At 35.0% G+C, this 25,444-nt stretch overlaps 2 protein-coding genes across 4 annotated transcripts; one reads left to right on the forward strand and one right to left on the reverse strand.

Annotated features, from left to right (window-relative positions):
- The first annotated feature begins 807 nt into the window (after positions 1-807).
- LOC121992427 lies at positions 808-19,012 on the forward strand. 3 transcript variants are annotated; one of them, XR_006114905.1, is made up of 14 exons: positions 808-1,326; positions 1,416-1,513; positions 1,590-1,676; positions 1,793-1,946; positions 2,023-2,316; positions 8,109-8,254; positions 8,329-8,520; positions 8,587-8,677; positions 8,794-8,959; positions 10,007-10,126; positions 10,206-10,302; positions 12,531-16,117; positions 18,255-18,367; positions 18,450-18,539. XR_006114905.1 is itself a non-coding variant. In XM_042546800.1 (14 exons), exons 1-14 carry the CDS (start codon positions 1,159-1,161, stop codon positions 18,733-18,735), a joined length of 1,839 nt encoding a protein of 612 aa, XP_042402734.1. In that variant the 5' UTR covers positions 809-1,158; the 3' UTR covers positions 18,736-19,012. The 3 variants fall into 3 exon arrangements, 2 of the variants coding, with proteins under 2 accessions (XP_042402734.1, XP_042402735.1); XM_042546800.1 differs by lacking the exon at positions 12,531-16,117 and adding an exon at positions 18,713-19,012 and having other exon boundaries at positions 809-1,326; XM_042546801.1 differs by lacking the exon at positions 12,531-16,117 and adding an exon at positions 18,713-19,012 and having other exon boundaries at positions 812-1,326; positions 10,010-10,126.
- Positions 19,013-20,509: 1,497 nt separating this feature from the next.
- Positions 20,510-22,289, reverse strand: LOC121990154 (transcription factor HHO2-like). The gene is made up of 5 exons (XM_042544362.1): positions 21,869-22,289; positions 21,606-21,778; positions 21,235-21,529; positions 21,075-21,151; positions 20,510-20,996 (listed from the first exon to the last, which is right to left on the reverse strand). Exons 1-5 carry the CDS (start codon positions 22,272-22,274, stop codon positions 20,748-20,750), a joined length of 1,200 nt encoding a protein of 399 aa, XP_042400296.1. The 5' UTR covers positions 22,275-22,289; the 3' UTR covers positions 20,510-20,747.
- Between the last annotated feature and the right edge of the window lie 3,155 nt (positions 22,290-25,444).

Raw genomic sequence — 25,444 nt, forward strand, 5'->3', positions numbered from 1 at the left:
TTATAAAAAGGAGACCTTATTGAAAAAAAAAATACTTTCCAACTTAATTCCCCCCCTCCCCCCTAAACTCATTTAAATATTATAATATTTTTTTATTAAAATTACTATAATATATAAAAAAGCTTTAAATTACTATACAATAACCGGATAAGAGTCTAAAATTTTCTATTGATCAAATATTAAACTAGATAATATGAAATTTAGGATGACATTCAGTCACACATAAGCTAAGTAATTACTATACAATCTAAATCTATTAGATATGGAAGATAAATAATATTTTTTAAATTTTTTTTGAAAAAAATACAATATAATAATTTGCCATGTAGTTTGAAGTCTCGGTTAAAATTTATTTTAATAATTTAAAAAATTATATTAGTTTTAATTAAAATTACTATAATATTATTGGATCAGCGATATATATATATTTTAAAAAACTTAGGTTAAAATATTCTTTTGATATAATTTTTAAGAAAAATGATATGCTAAGGAAAAAATTCAAAGAAAAATTCAAGGATAAAACATATAAAGTGATGGGGTCCACAAAAAATGAAATGATAAACTATGATTTTATATGTCTATTCCTAATTTTTCCTTGAATTTTTTTTCTTATCGTATCATTGCATATGTTTAAGAATAATAAAAGAATAGTTTTAACTTTTAATAATTATTTGTATGACAAATATTATTAAATAGAAATAATCACTAACCAGATTGACGACTAGACTGTGGGCCCCACATTTTCCCAACGGCAGTTCTACCCACCGTTGACGCGATCAACGTTTTCCCTGTCATCGCCGTTACCGGTCCTCCGCATGTCCGAGTCCCAGACGCCGAGAGAAGAAACGCCGGACAGAGGCATAGTTTTACCTGCTGATCTACCCTTCTAACTATTGCTCCGATACGAGGTCTCTGAGCCATTTAAAGAGAGTTCGTAGATTTACCGTGTGCGCAAACAGTTTGTAGGGCTTCTTTACTCGATGAAAACATCTCCCTTCGTCCCTAAATTTTAGGGCGCCATTTCAAATCGAGCTCCCTGCAGTCGCCCGGTCGCAGCGAACAAATATCTCCCTCATTTTTCAAATCTCCTCTCTTCCTTCCTCGTCCTCGCGCTTGTCTTCGCTAGTAGATAGCACTCTGACCACCGTCTCCGATTCAATGGCTGTGCCGCAGAACTCCCCTGCCGACGGAAGCCTCGATGCCGAAGAACGCATCCAGCCGGATGGGGCGTCTTCGTCCTCCCCCGCCCGGCCCTTCGACCGACTCGTTGTTCCGGGCCTCGATGACGATGCTGACAATCCCGGGAAGCCGAAGACTTGCCATCAGGTGCGCTGAAAACACTCGCTGCAATCTCTTTTCTCCTGCTGATCCCGGTTTTATCGTTCGTGTTTTGTGTTTCTTTTTAATACTCGCAGTGCCGGCAGAAGAGGACGGATTTCTCAGCGCCGTGCGGGCAGATCCGGCGGGGTAAACCTTGCCCCATTAAGTATTGTCATAAATGCCTCCTCAATAGGTTCGTTTGGATTATTAGTTTTTGAAGCTTTGGTTTTCGTCAGAGGTAAGCGATGGCGTGATTTTTGGTGATTCAGGTACGGGGAGAAACCTGAGGATGCTTCTTTGCTGGAGAGTTGGATTTGTCCCAAGTGCCGCGGTGATTGCAACTGCAGTCTCTGCATGTAATTTATTTTCTATTGCGTCAGATCGTCTCACTAGATACACTTACCATTGCTATACAATATACGTATGGTATTGGTTTCTCTTGCTTAAAAATGTCTGTGTTTTGGTTTTATAGGAAAAAGAAGGGTCACCAACCCACTGGAATATTAATCCACAGAGCAAAGTCTACTGGATTTACTTCAGTCCATGAACTGCTATTGAAGCAGGGATCTGATGTTTTAAGAAGTTCAAACAGATTAAGAAGTTCAAAAATGGACACCTCTAAAAAGGTGTTACATCACTTTCTAATTTCCATGTTTTATTCTTTTGATTCTATTGCTGAACAGTTTGCATTTGGTTTTTAAGCTGTCAATATCTCCTAGAAGGATCGTTGATCAAGAGAATTGCCTTGATGAACTAAGGGATCCTGAATCTTCTGGATCCGATGATAAAAACATTAAAACATCTGCACAAAAGGAGAAGAAAAGTATTTCAAAGAAACGAAGGCATGCAGACTCCCCCATGTATAATTCTGATGGCAATGTGGCAATTGTGATTCCTCAGGGTCAATTGTTAACAGAGGTTGCAGAGTCTGCATGGGCAGATGAGGATGTAGGAGCAGCCTTGCAATTTTTGGAATTCTGCAATGCATTTTCTGAGGTATATTGCTGCATCACTCATGTGGTTACAGTAAACCATCACGTTAAATAAGGATTTGTGATACTGTTGTAGTGTCTTTGTTTCTTATTCTAGTCTGCTATTTTCCAAATAATACTGCTCTGACTGAAGCTTTGTATGCAACTTTGGTAGGAGCTATGAATGATTCTCACTCAATGGCTGCACAAATTTAGGTTGCTCAATGGGTGTACAAAATATAGGTCGCTGAGTGGTTGTCCAAATTTAAGTTGCAATTGAAGTAAAGTTATATTTGGAAAACTGATTGTTCTTTAGGCATTCTACTGATAATAAAATATGGTATGTTAATGTATTATAAGTCATAACATTTCCACTAACTACATTTATTTAGCATGGTTATGATATTTTATATAGTAACTAAATCTATATTTCTTTGATGCTTATAACTTGCAAATGATGTCTTTGATGAAATTGTCCTCTATTTTTCTACTGTTGTGAGTATTTAAGTTAACAAAAGCATGCACAAGGACGGATGGAAGAGGAGTGTGGACAGTTTTGTTACTATATATAAGAATTTTTTCCTACTTTATCATTGTAAGATAAAGAGGCAACAAACTTGTAGACCATGAGAACACACTCAAAATAGTATAGAGGATAACTTTTATTTAGTTGGACAATTTATGTGATGATCATGTTGTCATTTCACAAGTAATATCAAATACTGAAAAATAACATAAATTTACTTATTTATATATTTTGAAGTTTAAAACTACAGACATGCTACTTGGTTTGAAGCCTGCAATGATATCTGGTGAAGTTGCTCCTTATTTCTGTTATTGTGAGCATTTGAGTTAGAAAAACATGTATAAGAGCAGATGATAGATGAGCTCACTTTGTAACATTGCTAATGATTCATATATAAACTGTGAGAGAACCCATAATCATGTGGAGGATAAAAATTTTCTATATTTTAGAAAAAGCTAACTTTTCATCTTGAACTTTTCATCTAAATTATCTTCGGTGATTCATTTTTAATTATTTATGGTCGGAGGTTTTTTATTTAGACTCATTACTACCCCTTCCCATAACTGTATCAATAATGGCACGACTAGGACATGGTATAAAAAATGCAAGTTCAACAAGTTGGACTGTTCGTGGGACAAAAAAAACAAAAGTACGAGAAAGAAGATTTAAACGAGGAAGTTATCTTCTCACAAACATCTCACATCATGAGAGGGAGGGAAGAAGATCCATGTAGAGAAGGGAGGGTTATCACAAGAGTTGCACACAGTGTCGTGTAGGGAGGATTGCATGGTAGTGACGTCATTTGGGAGGGTGGTGTTGCATGGGAAGGGTGCAGAACATACCTTGGGTGGTGTTGAGCAAAGGTAAAGATTAGCATCCTCTTTGAAAGCAAATCATGTGTCAAACACTTGGATCCTTCCCTGTATCTTAATATTAGTATTGGAGTCCGACTAAATAGGTTGGGAAAAGAACAAAAAAGGCCTTTGACTAACAATATAAATTTAAGTAGAATTATCTAATATTAACGGGGACTTTGTTTCATGCTCTATGTGAATTGTGATTGAGTCATGTTAGGATAAATGCTAACAAGATAACATTGATATTGTATATCCAATAAAGTAAATGCCCCAATCTTCTATAGCAAACCATTTTTCCTAGATTGACTACGGATCTACCAACCGTTAAGCAACATTCCAAGATCTTTCATCTCCCATGATAGAAACAATACATAATTGTTGCCAACACATAAACACCAAATGTCACAATACGAAAGAGAAACAAGAATGATAAAAGTTGATTTTAAGTGTATATGTTTTGAGAATTTTAAATCTTTAAAATGTTAGTGAAAAAAAAAGATATTGGGACAACTATTTTGCATCATTCAAAAGAAAACTCTCTACCTTCCCAGCAAGGTTTTAGGATCGTGATCCTCTTTGGAAACAAGAAGAGGCCTAAAAGTTCGAGTTATTGCATCAAAGTTTAGGATTGTAACATCCTACAATTTAATTAAAATGAATTGTACAACTATTATATTTAGTCATTATAATTTATAATATGTACTAACTTTTTATATATGATAAAAGTAATATGAACATTTTCTACTTTTATCATTCAAATATCATGAACCATATTTGAATTATAATAACTAAATATAATAGTTGTACAATTCATTTTAATTAAATTGTAGGATGTTACAATCCTAAACTTTGACGCAATAGTAAATATATGAACAATTCAATATAATTCTTCGACTGTTGTATCATAAGGTAAAAAGTAAACAACTTCTATAAGATGAGCGATGGATGCTAGTTAATATAAATAAAAAGGTTATTTTATAATTAGGAGTTAAAAGAATCTCAATTAATTAAACGTATTCTCAAAGGGGCGCGGTAAAGCTGTTGTTGTGTGACCTAGGGGTCACTGGTTCGAGTTTCGGATAACCTCTTGCAAAGTAGAGGTAAGGCTGTGTATAATAGATCCTTCATCGGGATCTTGCATTGGTGGGAGTTTTGTGCACCGAGCTGCCTTTTTTTCTTTTCAAAGGACATGACTCCAAAAGTTTATTAGCTTTCGATAAATGTCAAACTTTAAATGACTATAAGAAAGTAAATTTAAATCCTACACAACATTTAGTTAGGGTTATTGTAATCAAGATCATATATAGGAATTTTAGATCGTGGATTCCTAAGATTTGAGTCCAATTCAAATCCTACACAACATCTAGATTGCTTAAGTTAATTTGGTTTAGAAGTTCATAAGATCCTTTGGTTCCGATTACAAACTTTACGACCATGTTTCGTAGGCTCTTCCCTCAACATTAATGGTGAATACTAGTAATGATCTCATGCATTCCACAAAAAGAACTTGATATGAAAACCTCAATTCTACAAGTAGTCTAATCTTTAATAGTCTTCACATGCACCTTGAGCTTCTATTACAATCCCTATCTAAAAGCATGTAACCCCTTAAAAATTGAAGTTGAAATCCTTAGAAGGGATTTGGTTGCATTCATCACGCTAGCATAAGCATAAGCATAAGCTCATGACCATCATGTGCTTGACCAATGGGTCGTTTGTGCTAGTGGGCTATGCAATCCATAATCCACATAGATGGTATGTTCTTTTGTATACTTTTTTGTTTTTTATCTTCCTAAAAATTTGCAAAATGACTTTGAAAATTGCATAAGCAATGAATTAAAATATTACAAGGAAAAAGTCTATTTCCATGTATATTGGTTAGAAGAGTGCATTATTTTGTATTTAGCACTCGTGATTTAGCTTTAGTATAGATGTCATTATGAAAGATAGAAATTAGCAAAATGTAGAACTAGACACTTGTATGTACATCTGATAGTTTATTGCTAAAGTTGGTAAGGACGATATGCAGCCTCCACGATGGATTTGTTGGATCGCATGATTTTGTCGACATCCTTCTAGATCTCCCGCTTATTGTCAACTTTTTCTATTGCTTCATTATAAGCACCCAAGTTGGATTTAGAGAGGTTCTGTACGTAATACCCAACCTTGCACACATCAAGGTCAATTGATCCATATACTTGGCATACCTCAACTGGGTTGGTGTATGATCCATAGATGACACTCCTTGATCACAAAGGATGGTCCTCTAGATCCTTCTACTAGACGGTTGTCTTTGCTCGTTTGATGTCCTAATAATTGAGCTCATTGCATGCATTGCCCAGCTCTGTCTAATGGCTGCTAATGCACGTGTTTCTGTACACCTAGGCTCTTGGTAGTGTCTTCGCCTTGCCTATTACTAGATTGAGCGATCACTATGACAACCAACTATAGAAGAAACACAATAAAACCTTTTGGCAAAGGAAGTCTGTTCATATCACTTTGTAGAGTAGTCTGACCTTGGTTTTAGCATAAATTCCATTGCAAAAGACAAATTGTGGTTATTCATTTTTTAGATATATATTGTATTGCTTGTCTTTTGACATGGAAATATATACTATGTTAGCATGCTTGGTATATGCAAATATTCTATCTTCAAAGTTTTGTGTAACATAACAAATAGGTAAATGGAAATGTTAAATGAAGCAAGACAATTGTACATTAAAGCTTATTTTATCTAGAATGAGAATTATTATTCTGTCTAATTTGTCTATATGGAACATTGGAAGTTTGCTTAATTGAGTTAATGCTTAAATAAAATTTACTTATTATTTGCTACATTTACTTAAAATACTTTCTTATTATAGAATACTTCTTTGATTGGTACCTCCCTCCCTCCCTTGATTTTGGTTGGTACTCTCCCTCTATTTCATGTGGTACCCTCCCTTACCCGGTGTAGGGTGGTACTCTCATAGTTAGTAGAACTGAACTGGAAATTGGCTCGAAAAGGGTCATTGACTTATTGGTCGAACTGGTAGTTCAATTGGCTGAATTGCATATTGAATAGGAACTCAACTCAGCCAAGCTAACTAGGAACCAAAAATCAGATATCTAAAAATTAATTAATACAAATACATATTTAATTTTTAGCACCTAAAAATATATATTAATAAAACCAGGAATGTGTAATATTTAACATTGCTATGATAAGCTGTTGAATATTAATTTTGAAAACCTACTAAAATTTTCCAACTTTTGTTAAAAAATATAATCATCACAAATTTACAATTCAAAAAAAGTTATAAAGATGTGAAATTATATATAATAATCAAAAGTTAAATAATCTTTAATATGATATTTTTTTTTGGATAAACATCATTATCCAAAAAGGTCAATGAATCCTTGGCGGAATGGTAAAGTTGTTGCTTTGTGACTAAAAGGTCACGAGTTTGAAACCTGGAAACAGCTTCTTGCAAAAAGCAGGGTAAAACTGCGTACAATGGATCCTTTCCCTGGACCTACAAGGCAAGAGTTTCGTGCACCGGGCTGTCTTTTTTTTTTTTAATAAAACATCATTATCAAAATGATTGATATGATACATATCGAGACCACTTCGGTTTAGGTGTTTCAGTGTGACAAAGAAAATGCTTTATTTTAAGAGTATTATTTAATTATTGAAAGATTTATACCGGCATTATCAAATGACAATGAAGCATGTTCTTGGAAATTCCCATCTTTGACAAAAATCAACCGGTTCTGGGACACATGCACATCCGATTCAATTAAACCACCAGATCAGATTGGGTCATGGGTATGGTTTTTTCTCCTGTAGAAACAGCCGGTTCGGTACTGATTCGATAACATGGGATACGCTCCCTCACTCTGGTTTAGTTGTCACCCTCGCTCACTCTAGATCAGTCAGTCATACTCATTCTTTCGTCTCTCTGTATAGTGGATTAGTCTGACCAATTCTGAATAGTAATTTGAAACCTTGAATGAATTTTGTATCTGCTAATATTGTTTGTCTGTTTGGATGGTCTGGTTATGATTATCTCTAAGTTTGAACTTGTAATTTGATTGGTTTGTTGATTAATATCCTGTTTTCCATCATCTTATTTATATCATGATATCATAATTTAGGAAAAACCAAACAAGTTATAGATGATGAAGGTTTGAGCAATGAGAATAATTATGGAAAGATTGTAAGGAGTCCAGGACCAGCTCATTATTAAAAGAATTAACAGTGCAAGAACTTTGTTTAGCAAAAAATTAACATGCCAATCACATTCTTGATTTCTTGGTATCAATTCATAACTCATACTTAATTTGGCTATATGCTATCTGAGTTTATGACTTTATTATTTGTCTGAAATGAAACATTATGTTCAGGCTATATGATTCATAGGTTTCTATTTTAATGAAATTTCCATCGTTTAGGTACTTGATATAAAGAAGGGAGAACCAAAAAGTGTTCTTTGGGAACTTGCTAAAGGATCTGTTGGGCGCAGAGGACAGTATTCCTCTACTGTAAAGTTCCATATGAAACTATTGTCATTTATACAAAATGGCAAGGGTGGTGATAGGTGTGCTAATTTTCTCTTAAATTTATTAAAATATATTTGTATTTTCGTACTGTTTCTTATTTTCAATTTATTAGGTCTGTCTCAAATTCAACAATGAATGAAGATAAATGGCTACAATTAGTTATCAAATGTTTAAATGACTCTGACGGTGACCGGAAGGCCCCTTTGGAAGTTTTGGATGAGGTTTCTTTGGAATATGACAGTTGGATTCCATCGGATAAGCTCCGACTCTTGAACCTTCTCTGTGATAAGACACTAGAGACCAAGTATGTGTTAATGTCTTGGTTGTTATGAATATGCTCAATTAGTTATCGTTAGTCAATCCTTTATAGGGAATTGCGGGACTGGATTGATGGAGAGAATCAAAGATACATTGAAAGGAAAAAGGAAGCTAAAGGAACAATTGTTGCAGCTAACAAAAAGGTTTGTTGTCCCAAATACAATGCTGGTTTTCTTCAGGGAGTGTCTGAAAGAAAAAGGTCTTAAAATATTTAATACCAGTTTGATTTCTAGTTATTGAACTTGTAGATTTTCTGCAGAAAAAGGATTTAAAGAAAAAACTGAAGGATGAAATGGCCAAAGCAACACTTTCTTTGAATGGACCTATTTCTAGTGAGGACCATGAAAATCTTATGTCACAGATAAGAGCAGAGACAGAGAAAGCACATGCAGAGAAGCAAGAGATAATGGAACAATTACCAAAGAGTACGTTTATACTCATGCAATTCTTCTCTTTGTTTAGGTATCATCATAGTAACCATTCATGTGCTGAACCAATGATATAATGTATTGATGTTGACTGAATACATATCTATTCTTCAGTTTTGATGATTGACCTCTACATATGTGTAAGAAGTTTCTAGTAATATAAGTTAGTGTGTATCATTTCTTAGCACAAGTTTTAGTTGCATTTGAGATAAATTCAAATGTTTTGTAATACTATCTATTCTCTGTATAATAACCTTGTCCTTGTTAGATATTTCTTTTGTATGCATCTTCTCTTTGTTTCCGAAGCCTTCAGTAGTTACAAAATACAAGAAGAGTTAGAACAAGAAGTGTGGGCATCATTTGTGTAATTATATCAAGATATCAATGAATCTTTGGTCTTATGCTGCCTCCCACTACTATTCTCCACCAATGCTATAACTAGTGAGATATTATTTCTAGATAACTCTAATACAGACATGAAAAGTGTTCCTGATATTTATACATTAAAGAAAATCAAATTATAGTTACATCGTCAAAACTTGCTCTGCTAGTCCATTCTATTACTCACTGTTCAGCCAATAGAGAAATATGAAGTTAAATCTTTCGTTCTAAATATAACAGTCTTGAACACATTATTTCCTTCAAGCACATTTGCTAATTGGCTTTCCCCCTACATTTTTATAAACTTATAAGCAATTGATATCCATATATATTTCTCATGAAGGGGTTCCCTTTTAAGACAAAATCAATATTATTAGCAACCGGCAAGATACCATTTTTCGGTTTTGACTTATAACTTGTTGGGCAGAGTAGTTTCTATCAGCACCTCATTACTCACTGCACTGCAAAGATGCTATTATATAATTCAAATCTGGTTGAGTTCATTTATTCTGTAATTGGTTAGTTTGGACTTTATAATGTATGTGCATGCGCCTTCCTTTTTCTTGCTTCCTCTGGCATTATCTTCAGAGTGATATTCTTGACTGAGTGATAAATCATCTTTACCACCCACTTTGAATCTATCAGTTCTTTTTATCTGTAAAGCAGATTTTGATAGCATATGCCGACATGCTGTACGGACAGAGTCTATATACTTGGAAGGAGAGGGACATGTTTATTGGAAACTGGGAAGCTATTATGGTGGCTCCAACATCTTACACCAAGGTTTTTCTTCCTAAAATTATTATGTGGCCTTCTATGTGTTCTTATAGGACAGTTGATATGCGACTCTATTCTTTTGCAGTTTTACAGAGTTGGGATTCGGCGATGCTTGAGGATAAATGGTATGCATATGGAGAAGAAGAAGATAAATTAGTGGAGAGAGATATTTCCTTTTTGCGGTATGAAACAAACTGTGAACTAATATTTGTTAGTGCTGTTTACCTAGTCGAACGACAACAAGTCCAACTGTTAGTTCAAATTGAAATGCTAGTTTTGGTTTGAATAAGTTCAAATTGAAATTACTAACCCTGTTTTTGTTATTTAACTTTTATAGTTAGGAATGAATGTCAACACAGCCCGGAAAAGGACTTCCCTATAACTTTCCCCTTTCTGCGCTCTCTCTTTCCACTAAATAATAATGCAAAAAATTAGAAAGTTCTTTTGTTTGAACTAATGAATGGATACTCTGGAGTGTTGACATGGATAATCATATGTAACATTATGATTGGCTATATGTGTACAACAACAACAACCAAGCCTTATCCTACTAGGTAGGGCCGGCGATACGGATCTTTTTACGTCATTGGAGCTCCATCTCCTACTATATCATCATCTATACTTAAATAAATTTTATCATGTTTTATTATTGTTAACCAAGTCTTTTTTGGTCTTCCTTTTCCTCATTTGATATACATGTTTGTTATAGTTTTACATCATCTAACTGGAGCATTTATTGATCGTCTAAGTACATGCCTATACCATCTTAAACGTGTCTCGGAGTTTTGCCTCAATAGACGTCACTTCGATTTTCTCTCTAATGCTCTCATTTCTTATTCTGCCTATTCTCGTATGTCCACACATCCACCTTAACATCCTCATCTCGACAATTCTCATCTTTTGCTCATGTGCTCGAGTCATAGCCCAATATTCAGCTCCATATAACATAACAGGTCTAACTGCAGTTTTGTAAAATTTTCCTTTAATTTTTGGAGGTACTTTACGATCACATAAAACATCCGACGCTCTTCTCCATTTCAACTATCCCATTTGTATTCTATGTAAGACCTCTCTTTCAATCCCTCCATCATTTTATAAAAATGATCCTAAATATTTAAAGTTTTTGATTCCGGGCAACTTATCATCTCCTATCTTAACAATTGTCTCATTATGTTTAATAATGCTAAACTTAAATTCTATATATTCTCCATTTCAACTATCTTATTTGTATTCTATATAAGACATCTCTCTCAATCCCTCCATCATTTTATAAAAATAATCCTAAATATTTAAACCTTTCGGTTCCGGACAACTTATTATCTCCTATATTAATAATTGTCTCATTATGTCTAATAATACTAAACTTAAATTCTATATATTCTGTCTTTATTCTACTAAGCCTAAAACCTTTCCCTTCTAGTGTTTCTCACAAGATTCTAGTTTAACATTTATTTCTTCACGTGTTCATCTACTAAAATAATATCATTTGTAAACATGCACCACTCTATTGTGTCTTAAATGTGTGCAGTGAGTTTGTCCATAATTAGTGTAAAAAGATAGAGATTTAGAGTTGATTCTTGATGTAATCTTATCTTTATGGAAAATATTTCAGTTACTCCGCCTGAAATCTTTATTCTAGTCGTTACATCCTTCGTACATATCCTTAAATTAGTTCAATATATATTACGCTAATACATATCTTTTCTAGAATTCTTTATATAATTTCTCTTGGGACTCTATCATAAGCTTTTTCTAAGTCAATGAATATCATGTGTAGATCTTGTTTTTGCCCCTGATATTTTTCAATTAATTGTCTAAAAAGATGTATCACTTCTATTGTCGATCTTCTAGGCATGAGCCCAAATTGATTTTCGGTCGTCGTAGTTTCTTTCCTTAATCTTCTTTCTATTATTTTTTCCCAAAGTTTCATGGTATGACTCATTAGTTTAATACTCCTATAGTTTACACAATTTTATGTCTCCTTTGTTCTTATATAAGAGAACTAGAGTACTTATCCTCCATTGATTAGATATTTTTTCCATTTTCAATATCATGTTAAATAATTTTATAAGCCATTTAATACCTTGTTTCTCTAGGCACTTCCATACCTCTATCGGAATATCATCTGGTCCAATGAATTTTCTATTATGTATCCCATTTTTAGCTTGTTCTATTTCTGAAGTTTGAATTATATTATAAAAATTTAAATTTCTGTGCTCATTTGACTTACGTAAATTAACTAAGTTAAGTTGGTAACCTAAACCTTCATTAAAAAGTTGATGAAAATACCTTCATTTATTTCTCCATTGTTTACACCCTATTACATTCATCTTTAATACATTTTATTTGGATTAGATCTCTTGTATTATTTTCTCTCATTTTAGCTATTCTATAAATGTCTCTTTTCCAGTGTTGTTAGAGGCGTGAGGCGGACCGAGGTGCAAAAGGCTCCTAGAGCCCGAGGCGCGAGGCGCGCCTGAGGCGCACGCCTCTTGAACATGAGGTTGATGACTACTAGACTATTGCCACACTCATATACTATGTCAAATATGATAACTATTAATATTCCACACACATCAATATCAAATATAGCAAGCAGAACAACACCATAATAAAATTAATAAAAGTTTCAAACTTTCAAGTTTCAACTTTCTAATTTAAACTAACAAAGTCCATCAAAACAAGCGTAATAAGTCAAATTAATCATCAAGCTCAAGATCATCCTCATTGTATTCTTCTTCTTCGTTATCTTCATCTTCTTCAAATTCAATTTCTTCTTCTTCTTCTTCTTCTTCATTTCTAAATCTTAGAGATGAGTGTCTCATAGAGGAAGATGCATTTCCTTTCTCGACTTGTTTAGGCCTAGCATTTGAACTAGAGGTCATGGTTGCAATATTTTTTCCTCTAGTACAATATTCAGGCTCTTCAGCTCCACTAGCCCTAGCAACGACATCCCATGTCAAGTCATCACCTTCAAAAATCAACTCATCTTCTTCATTATCACTTTCTCCATCCATTCTACCCATCAACCATTCATTACTATCATCAATATCTGTCAAAGAGATGGGGTCAATCTTATCACGTGCATCATACCGAAGCTTTAAGGCACGATTGTATTTCACAAATACCAAATCATTTAAGTGCTGTTGAGCTAGCCTATTTCTTTTTTTGCTGTGAATCTACAAAATGTCAAAAATCACAATAAGTATAATAAAATATCAAAGAATATTTTCTACTTATAAAAGTAGCATACTAATAGAGTATCAAACATTTATATTTATTACATACCTGCTCAAATACACTCCAATTGCGCTCACAACCAGAAGCACTATAAGTGAGGCTAAGCACTTTAATAGCAAACTTTTGTAATTCTGGGGTATTTGCTCCGTAGCATTCCCACCATTCTACTGGAGATAATGCTCTTCTATGTCTAATTGCTACATTCCTCCCAAATAGCCCTTCTGCCTTTCGATATATAGAGAGCTGGGCAGTGATTTTATCTTGCTCGGCAGCGTTTGAAACCAATCTCTCCATAGTTTCAAACAAACCATTCACCACTTCTCCACAAATATTTGAATCTGTGTATGAATAAAAATATTCTGGATTCAAATAATGTCCTGCAGCATGCAGAGGCCGATGAAGTTGGCATTCCCATCTCTTATCAATGATCTCAAACACTTCTTTGTATTTCTCTTCTTTCTCCTTAAAGGCCTTCATAATTGTTTCTTTTGCCCTATCCATAGCCTCATAAATATACCCCATTGCAGGTTTTCTTTCGCCATCAACCAGTCTCAGAACACGGACTAAAGGGCTATATATTTTTAAAATATGCACAATACTGCTCCAAAATCTAAGTGTCATGATGATTTTAGCTACCTTCTTCCCCGCCGCTTCTTTTGCCCATTTACTCTCTGTCCAATCCTTTGAAATGAACATTTTTCTTAAATTTTGCTTCTGTAGATGCATCCTTTCAAGAGTGAGAAAAGCAGTAGCAAATCTTGTGACACCCGCCCGACAAGCTCTTTTTGTCTTGTGAATTGCCTCAATATATTTACCATGTCGGGGCGAACATAAATGTAAGCATTTACACTCATTGCCTTCTTCAATGTTGCTTTAAAATCAGGCAATTTCCCAATATCTTCTAAGATCAAGTCGACGTAGTGAGCAGCACAAGGAGTCCGATACAAGTGTGATCTTTTTACTTCTAATAATTTTCCTATAAAAAAAGTTAGAAAACTAGATAATTTTAACATATATAAGAAAAAACATAATGATAAGAAAAAATTAAATAAATTCTTACCAGCAAGCACATTGTTACTTGCACTATCCGTTACAACTTGAATAACATTTACTTCTCCTATACACTCCACAAATCGATCAAGCAACTGAAATATTTTCTCTCCAGTTTTTGCATAATCAGAAGCATCTACCGATTCGATGAAAACTGAACCTTTAGGAGAATTCACTAAAAAAATTAATCAATGTCCTCTGTCTTTTGTCTGTCCACCAATCCGCCATCAAACTACAACCATACTTTGCCCATTCTGTTTTACACGACTTAATGTAATCATTAGTCACATTATCAACAGCCTTTTTTAGAAAAGGAACCCGCACCTCATGATAACTAGGTCCTTTTAGACCTACACCATATTGACGAACCAAGTCCAACATCCTTTTGAAGCTTGAATAGTTAACGACATTAAAAGGAATTGCCGCATCATACATCTACTCAGTTATATCCATACAAGTTTTTTCCCTCAATTCTTTCTTGTATGCCTCATTTATCATAGTTTGCCTCTCTTTACCCTTTCTACTTTCAACATTTTTTTACACATTAGGAGCAAAATATGTATCCATTGGACCTATTTGTCTTGGCCTTTTTTGCATATTCACTGATCTAGAACTTGTACTTGTACTTGTACTTATAGGCGGTACAACTTTAGCTCCAATATCATCTATATCAATATCATCACCAAGAGGGTCTACATCCTCAAAATCTAATGTCACAAGTTTAGAAAGATTGCTTTTCTCTACCTTTTTCTCCAGGAAATTTTTTATTTCTTCACGTACATGAGGCGGACATTTCTTGCAAGTCGTAGTATTTCGAAACCCTCCAACAAGATGCTGTTTTGCACGATAGATACCTCATTTTGTAACTTTTTGACAAAAGTTACAAATCAAATCATTTTTGTTATTCGGATTAACTCTTTGAAAATAATTCCATGCTGGATCTTTTGATATATATGTTGGAGTATCATTACTACCTTCCATGATAATTGAACAAGAAAATAACCTAAAAAATTAAAAACAAAATAAAAAAAAAATTAATAAATTAATGGAATGGTAAACTACTATACCTAATATCAATAATAATAGAAAAGTACTATACCACTGGTACCAGCAATAGAAAAATAGGAAAATAAAAAGAAAAACAAGGACAACTGCTTGATTATGCAAAAGGGGAGAGAAAATATTTGCACATCACATTACTAGCAAGCACATTGTTTTAATTGGCTAAAATTACCGGCAAACAGGGACAGCATCACAGTTTTCACAGCAGCAACAGTTTTTTACAGTCCCAGCAACAAAAAAACAAAAAAAAAACAAAAAGAAAAACAGCAAAAAAAAAAAAGAAATAAAGAAACGGGACAGCATCACAGCAGCAGCAGTTTTGCTGTCAACGAGAAGGGAAAAAACAAAAAAGAAAACATAGGAAGAAGATATAACAGAGAGAAGAAACGAAAGTGATGAAAAAACATTGAAAACTTGAAATATTGAATAGTGAAAACGACGAAAAGAAGAAGAAGAAAAAAAAAGGAAAAACAGAAAAAGAAGAGAAGGAGCGAAGAAGCGAAGCGAAGAAGATTACAAAAGAAGAAGATGAAGTGAAGAATAGAAAAACAAAAAAAAAAGATGGAAAAAACGCATACCTGGGCAGCGACGGAAGCAACTCAGCAGCGGCGGCGGCAGTGGAGGATGGCGCGATTCTTCTACAAGGTTTCTTCTTCTCCTTTTGTTATTTTCTTCTTCCCTTTTCTTCTCCGTGCCCTAATTCCAAACCAAATTAGGTTTGAAATGTTTTTTTTGGTTAGAAATCGTGAACGGGAAGGATCGCGCGATGCACTTCGATTGTGCCTTCTGTGAGGCGAGAAAGCGCCCTAGGCGTGCCCAGGCGCGCCTAGGCACGCGCCTAGCGAACAACGCCCTCCTCGCGCTGTAGAAGGAGATTTTCTCAGCGCCTTGTGCGCTTGACGCCTCAAGCGCGCCTCAGGCGCGCCTTTAACAACACAGCTCTTTTCCCTTCTTTTGTATCTAATTTTTGATATAGTCGTTCAAAAGTTTTATTCTTTGCTTCATTCACTATTCTCTTAACTTTTTTCTTGGCTATTGTATATATTTTTGAATTTTTTGCGTTCTTACAAATATATAATTTCTTATAAGCTATTCGTTTTTCGTTTACTTTCTCTTGTATTTTCTCATTCTACCACCAAAATTCCTTATTTAGTGGTGTATGCCTTTTTGACTCACCGAGTATATTTTTAGTTACTATTTTCAACTTTGACACCATCTTATCCCATGTCGTATTAGAATCGCCGTATATTTCATACCTTCGCCTTAAATATATTTTGTTTTCCATCCTTTAACTTTCACTACTTAATTCTAGGAGTTATATATATTTTCTCTATTGATACTATGCTTGAGGCGTATATCCAACACTGCTAACGTATATTGGGTAGTTAAGCTTTCTATAGGGATTACCTTGTAATCTTTACAAATCTTTCTATCATTATTCCTAAGTATAAGAAAGTCAATTTGCAATTTATTATTCGCACTTTTGAACGTAACTAAATGTTCTTATCTTTTCTTAAAATACGTATTAGTTAATATAAGGTCATATGTTATCGTAAAATCTAATATAGTTTTCCATTTCTCATTTCTTGATCCAAACTTATAATCTCCATGTATCCTCTCATATTCCTCATTTTTCACTCCGACATGCCCATTTAGATTGCCTCCTATTAAAATCATTTCATTTGACGAAATGTTTTGTAATATTTCATCTAAGTCGTCCCAAAATCTTGATTTGTTAGCTTTATCTAATCCTACTTGCGGTGCATATACGCTAATTATATTCATAGTTTCTTTTGTCATATTATCTTAAGGGCTATAATTCTATCCTCTCTTCTAACTACTCCTATAACATCTTTTAACGAATTATCTACAACAATACCCACTCCATTTCTTGTTTTACTCTTTCCTATATACCATAACTTAAAACTCGAGTTCTCTATCAATTTTGCTTTCTCTCGCCTATTCATTTTGTCTTTTGTACACACAAAATACTAATTTTTCTCTTAATTATCATATCTACTACCTACATTAATTTACCAGTGAGGGTGCGTTCCATATTTCAAATCCTAGATTATTAGTTTTCCTATCATATTTGTTCTTATCCAACTTATGGTGTGAGAACTCTTGTCTATTTAACAGTAGACCCAAGTTCTCATAGAGATGTAGTGGTCCTTACTGATACGTTACAGTCGGACCTTGCAACGCGAACTTTTGCATATTTAGCACTATACCCGAATTTTAGAGATGTAGCGATCCTTGCCGAGACGTTATAGTCGGATCTTGTAACGCGTTCCTTCCGGGGAACAACCTAGTATTATCATAAGTTTAATGAATCCATTCGTTGAATATTTGTCATAGTTTTATGTTGGTTGGCAACATAACGCAACCCTCCTCCTTTATCCGTGCTTGGGATCAGCCATGACTGGTTCGTCATGGGCGGAGTTTTGGCCATACATGTAACCGTTTGAATTTTTTATGTTTATATGGCAATTTACCTTATCTGATTAGCTGGTCCTGTTGATTCTATTGGAATTGGTATGCAATGTTGTTTTGTTCAAGCTGGAGCAAAATAAATAAATAAATAGAAGATATATTGAGTGAAAACTCCAGAAGGGTTGCTCCATTTTGTTTAAGGTCTTAAATTTATGATGTTAGTTTAAAGTTATCAATTTTAATCATTTGGTTAATATAATGATTTACACTCATGATTATAGCAGATTAGAACAATCTGTTCCTTTGGTTTGTTGTCATTTCTCTAAAACACAGTTCATTTACAAAACAGTAAGAGGAACGTGGAAAGCTCACTGAGGCAAAAGTCAGTGCTATTGCATAGTGCTGGCAATAATTCCTCCAACGATCCATCTTCAAGTTGCTCAGACACGGAGGGCGAGGAAGGTATTATGTGATCTTATTAACCTCAAAGCTGGAGGAATACTGCTCGATCCTTTGTGAGTCTTCATTTTATCTATTTTACTAGGTGCTTGTGGAAGCGGGAACTCAGAAACTGGGCAAGAGGCACAACAATTGGATTCCGGAAGTGGCCAGGAGATGCAGCAATTGGATTCAGGTACTGTCCAAGAGACGAAAAATCCAATTCTTAAACTAACATTGACAATGATGTCTTGAAGTCCTCGAGAGTTTTTTTTCCCTTAAGCTGGCCATGGCAATATTTGATTCTTCTGGGTCTGGTTTCTCATTCGAAGCCCCATCTACTCATTGCCGCTATTGCACTAACTGTAGGTGATTTCTCTCTGTCATCATAGAAAAAAAGATCAATGGTTGAGGCAAACTGGATTGGAAATTGCACTGGTTTGCTTCCTTTAGTGACCAACATCTGTAAGTTTATAAAAGGTTCATGATAGGGAGGTGGAAAATGTCTCAAACCTTCTTCTCCAGCATTTGATTCCACACAAGTAGCTTGCAAATTGTCTCTATTTATTGCCAGAGTTGCCCCAATAAGTAGCTCACCACCGCATCAACAGCATCTCAGGTTTCTTTATGTGGCCATCAAGACTTTCTTCATTTATAAAGATCCTAAAATTTCAAAAAAATAATGGTCAAATTTGGACATTGTCAAGCATGCCAATATTTTACTTCAGAAAAATTGTAATTTGATCAATAAGATGATTTTTTGAACTTTATGCATTGTACAAAATTGAAGGAAAAGGACAAGTATACAAATTCAAATTAGGCAAAGGTTATGAGAATATTTTTTTTCGTTAGAAGTGCCTCCTATGTTAAAAAATTTAGAGGATTTCTTATCTTAAGTTTCTTTCTTGTAAGTATTCTTTTTCATACATAATTGGTCTAATGTGTTGTAGTTTTAGTTAATATTATAAGAAGCAGGTTTAGCTAATATTTGAGCTGGTTGAGTATAACAACAATCATAAAGATTATGACTATATAGGTTCTTTTATATCATTGGGTTTGATCCTTTATTGTATTTTTATTTATATTTAAATAAATTTTATTTTATTTTATTATTGTTGATTAAGTCTTATTGGATTTTTTTTTGTTAATGTGCATATTTATTATAGGCTTTATAGCGAGGTATTTATTGGTTGTGTACTTGTGTGTGTATATATATAAAAGTGTAAGTTTTTTTTCTTGTTAAGTGTAACTTTGAAGTTTTTTCTAATATTTTTATTTTTTATTTTATTCATTAAACGTAAGTTTTTCCTCACTAGGTGTAATTTTGATTCTTTTCTCTAATGTTTTTTATTTTTTATTTTTTATTTTTTATTTTATTGATTTTCTTATATTCGCACATCTATTTTAATATTTTTTATATTTGTAACTCTCATCTTTATTTGTTTACTTATTTATAATTTAATTTTTAGCTCTATATAATATAACAAGGTTAATCATCATTTTATAAAACTTTTATTCAAGATTCAAAGATATCTTACCATGATAAACTTGATGTTTTTTTTTTGTTCAATCTTGTTTGTATTTAGATTGGTTGAGTAAGAGGATAATTTAAATTTTAAGGAGTTTTATTTTGTTAATTTTTCAATACGGGATGTTTTTTTATGATAATAAAAGTGAAATCTTTTTAATTATTACGGGTAGAGATTTTATTATTATTATATCTTAAATATTTATTTTTGAAAAACATTCCATTTCAATCATAAGAAAAAAGGTTTGCGAATTTAATAATATTCTATAGAAAAATCAAAAGAACACCTTAATTATCAATTTATCATAATGGGAAAAACGGTTTGTGATGAGTCGCTCACTACTGACCAGACGAAAGCACTTATATGCTAAGAAGGAACATCTGCTAGGCTTTCGTCTTCCTAGACTCAAGTAATGTATTGAATACAGTAAACCATGTCGTGGACTATATAACAAGTTACATATGTTGTGGATTGCCCAGGTCAATAGAGTATATAAGGTTAGTATTATCAATTATGTTATTGATCATTGAAATTTGTAGTGTTCCTTCTTAATGGTATGATGATTAAATATGAGATATTGTCATGGGATCCAAATTTGACATCTCTTATCATGTCTTTCTTCCTATCTTGACTATTGCATTAATAGTTAATAATTATCCATAATTTATTTTCTCCGTGTTAATTTAGTAATTTCGAAATGGTTGAATCACTTTGGAGTTTGAACTTATAAAAGTTCCCTTGATACAATTTTTTCCCCATTTATCTTTGGTTGTTTCACTAATTGTTCAATTTTCTTTTCATCTCCAATCACAGAAATCATTTTCTCTCCCTGCAAAATTTAATTAAAAAACCCAGCAATCTAAATCGCCGATGAGTTAGATGGAATCTGCAGTAGTTGCCGAGGTTGCTGGGGAGGTTGCGTTGACGCCGGCATCTAGTGGAGGCAGATTTGACGGCACGGGCGTATAGATAGCAGCCGGTTGTGCTACGGCGCCAGTGGCTATCACGTACTCCGGCGGCTGAACCAAGATTCCTCCGATCAGTACAAGTTGTGGCGGTTGCTGATAGCCATGACTGCTGCTCTGAGATGCCGGACTCGGTCGCCTATGGTGGAGCCTATATTTCTGATCAACCAAAAAACAAAATCGAAAGCTTCAAACTTTCTGGATCAAAAGGTTACGGATTTCATCGATCAAATTGACCTGCAAGTGGCTCTTGATCTCGTCGTTGGTGAGACCGTCCACCTTCATCATCTCTCTGATTTGCTTTGGCGTCGCCGCTGCGATCCATGAATCCAAGTTTAATTAGGATTCGCAATCTTAAAATAATTGATTGGTAATTCAATCGTGGCATTATTATTACCGTGGGAACCTCCGAGGTGGTTGAGGGCGATGAGGAAGCGGCGGTGGAGCTCCGGTGACCAGCACCGCCTCACCTTCCGATGAGACTGAGCCTCGCCTTCCTTATTCCCCTTATCTTTATCCACTACCACAACGTCTTCGTCATCATTACCATCGCCCTCAGCGACAACAGTGGCGGAGCTGCTTGCCGCCGTCACCACCGTCGTGGAGGCTCTGTGATTTTCCCTCTCAAATGGCCGGAATGCGCCGCCGCCCGTCTTCTTCAGGCTCACCGCTATTGGCTTCTTCGGCCACTCCTTCAAACGCAAACTTAGATCAGATCGAATCAAATCAAAGCAACAATTAACTGTTTTATTTGTCGATATAGCTCACTCGATTTTGGAGCTGGAGCGATATGAACCAATCGGCCTTAGTCTCCGATGGGGCATCCTCCTCCTCCTCCTCCTCCTCCTCCTCCTCCGTCGACGTGGGGCTCCGCCTGAGAGAAAGCGACTCTTCCAGAACCGGCCGATTATTCGCCATCTGCAGTCTCGCAGTCTGGATCGCTGCAACGATGTCTCAGATCGTCACATCGAGCTCATTGTGCAGATGAAATCGATCCCATAGAAAGGCGCGGCATGGAAACAGAGGAATACCTTGCGTGATCAGTTGGAGACAAAGAGGCAACTCCCTCTGGAACACCTCGATCTTATTGCGCTCTTCCTCGAGCGCCCTGATGTAGTCGCCGAGACACCCCTGGGCCGGCCGCTCAGCCATCGCCATGTTTGAGGTAGGGAAGAGAGCGGAGTTGTTCAGAAATGGCTCGGCGCGTCGGCGACGGGAGGTAAAGGAGAAGGATGAGGGAACACGTTTTGAATATTCTGCATTGGGATTCGCTATCGAGGACAAAGGGGCAGGATGTTGTTTGAAGGAGGACGGACCGCCGAGATGCTCCTGAGAGGTGATTGAGGGGATCGCGGAGGGAATCTTGGGGATTCCTTGCAGGAGAATATGCTGGGAAGATACCGCGGTGCTGTCATTGTAGTGGTCGCCTCCGTTCATGCTGCTGGCTGCTTCAGCAGCGAATTCATAAGTATATTCCGTTCTGAATAGCTACTTGGCGAAAAAAAATTAAAGAGGTTAGATTATTTTATTTTATTTTTATTTGCAAAGTGTGCTTCATGGGCTGATAGAATATTCTTGAGGAATTTTTTATAGATTATTTTGAGTGTTCAGTGCAATGAAAATGGATAAAGATTGAATGGACGTTTCACATTTAACGAATTATCAAATGAATATCTCTTCCATAAACACATATAGATTATTATTATTATTAATGATTTTTTATTATATATATAATTTATTATATTTTAAAGTAATAATGTATAGCTTATTATATTAAGTTGAAGTCACCCAAACCCTAATTCTTAGATCTGTCTTACATTCTATCATGTTTGATATTGAAAATACTCTCGCCCTTAGGCAATGGTGCAACGATATGATGTCTTCTCAATTTTATAAACATTTAAGGATCAAATTGTTATAGTATTGTTCAACCATTAAATAACTGTTATACTATTTTAAAATGATTTTGATCAATTTAAAATAATTTTAATGAAGTTTAAATAATTTTGATTAAATTGATAAAAAATATTTTGATATAATAATATTTAGATTTTAGGATTTAAGATTTAGTTTTAACAAGGTTGCAACTAGCTAAGTAGCCACACAAATAATTGAAAGTGATGGAGTTTAAATATTTTGATATTATAGTTGTTTATGTATAATAATTTTGATTAAAATAAAATAGTTAAAATTTCATATTATAGTGGTGGAGCGTCTTTGTATTTTTTTCTCATTAAGGAACGCCGGCCTGTTTGAGGATTTATATAGTTTGAAACACTCTTTTAATTTTTACTAAGAAAACTTATATTTTTGAAAACAATAGTTGGTTAATAAAAAACATAGCATTTCTTTTTAGGAAAATAACTTGAATGAAGGAAGAACTTTTTTAAATTTCCTTATCTTTTCATATTTCTTTGTGTTTTGAAGAGGAGAGAATTTTTTTGTTGATGCTGCTTGACCACTTCTCTGGACCTCGATGACAGCACCTTCTGTATAGATTAATACGCCTTAGAGGACTCGTCAAGAGTCATCCTAGTGAGATCTCTTTGATGTTTAAATTATCATGGTACTATAGAAGAAAATAAAGTAATAAAAACGTAGAAGAAGAAAAAGGGCTATAGTATAGGATCGAGATCCCATTAAAAGGAGGGTGAATAGTAATAATACTTTTTAAAATAAAAATAATTAACAGATAATAACTGAATCAGACGTACAACGGAAATAATAAATTAACTTACACTAATTCAATTAAGTAAAATAAATATTATATTGAAATCTATCAGTATAAACATAAATTGATTAAGCAAGTTAAAAGAATAGATACACATCAGTTTAAAAAATTAATTTTTATTTTTATTTTCTTCTAAAAGGAGAAATTTGATAGAAAAAATCTAAAAATTAAGTACACTAAAAAGATTAAGACAACACTAAAATAATATGAAAATGTTACTCTAGGACTTGACAATTAAAAATAAAAAGTGTGTCATAGTGTGTTACAACATAGAAAGCGAAAAGAGCACTCAAAGCATTAGAAAAAAACTAGATGATTGAGAAATGGATGATTTGAAAGTTTTGCCTTGAAGTTCCTTATATAGTAGTATTCTCTTGGTCGCCTATAGCCCTCTCGGTCGCTTGTACAAGTGTTGACATGGATGCAATTTTCTATCCATAAGAAAACGTTAACGAAGATTCCCGGTCACCTGTGTACCGCCCGGTCGCTTGGGCAGAGGTCAAACTATAGGGTCGAAAAGAATTTATATATCTCCACAATGCTATGATATTGTCTACTTTGGGCCTAAGCCCTCATGGTTTTGCTCTTGGGCTCTACCCAAAAGGCCTAATGCCAATGGAGATATCTTTTCTCTTATAAACCCATGATCTTTCCTATACGTTTTCAATGTGGGACTATGTTTGTAACCTTGCAACTCCAACAATCCCTCCTCAAACAAAGGACCACAGGCTTCCCACGTCCGATCCTCGACTCACTAGGTCTTCCTGCCCTCGGTCCACCCGACCTACTAGGACTTCCTTGCCTAGTCGCAACTAGGACTTCCTACCTGGTGGCTGGTCCTCTTGATCCGAACATAGGAGCCCCCACTTTCTTTGTTCGAGGTTAATATTGTATGCACATGGCTCAATCAAACCATAGCTCCTGTGCACAGTCGATGGTTAAACCTTCTGGCAGTCCGGGCTATGATACCACTTGTTGGATCGTGAAAGTCGATAGAGGGGGGGGTGAATATCGATTTTAAAATTTAAGCGAGTAAGCAGCGGAAAACATGAAAACAAAATAATGCTAACACAAGTAATTTTTTACTTGGTTCGGAACCTTGGTCGACTCCTACTCCAAGGCCCGCACTCGTTGAGTACTTTCGTTGGACAATCCATTAGCAATTCGGAATATTACAAAAGTAGATTACAGAATTACTTTTAGAAAAAAGAAATACCGACAATAAAGAGTAAAAATAAAAACAACATTTTATCGGTCGCAGTGTCGCAGGAGCACAGCAGAGCAAGCAATGGAAGATCTTGGGTTGTCGGTTGTCTTTGCTCCAGCCTTCACCCTCCTTATATAGGAGGCTCCGGGCGCCCGGATCCCTTCCGGGTGCTTGAAATGTGATGTAGCCCAGCCAATCACAAAGCTCCACGTGTCGACGTGCGTTGGAGGATAAAACTTGCCTCCAGGCGCTCGGACCTCCGGGCACCCGGATCCCTTCCGGGAGCCCGGACCCTTGTTTTTCAGCAATCTCCTTCCTGCAAGAAGACGTTAGTCCAGAGGCAAATGTAAATTATATATCCTGCAAAATAAAGTGTTAGCACAGTTTATAATTAAATAGAATAGTAATTAGATTTCGTCTTACTAAGATTGGAATCTAGTCAAGATCTCAACTTAGAGTTTTGAAATAGTTCTAAGTTAGATCGACACCTAAGTTCCCTTCTCGGGAGCGCATCCTCAGAATCACTCCCCTCCAGTGACTTACCTCAACTTACTTGCTTGACGTCCTGTCAGCCCGTCAACCCGTTTGGACTTCGTGTCAGCTATCCGGTCAGCCCGTCGACCTAACTGAACTTCGTGCCAGAAGTCAGGTCAGCCCTTCGACCCATCT

This window comes from Zingiber officinale, chromosome 6B, assembly GCF_018446385.1.
Source record: "Zingiber officinale cultivar Zhangliang chromosome 6B, Zo_v1.1, whole genome shotgun sequence".
Classification (NCBI taxonomy): Eukaryota; Viridiplantae; Streptophyta; class Magnoliopsida; order Zingiberales; family Zingiberaceae; genus Zingiber; species Zingiber officinale.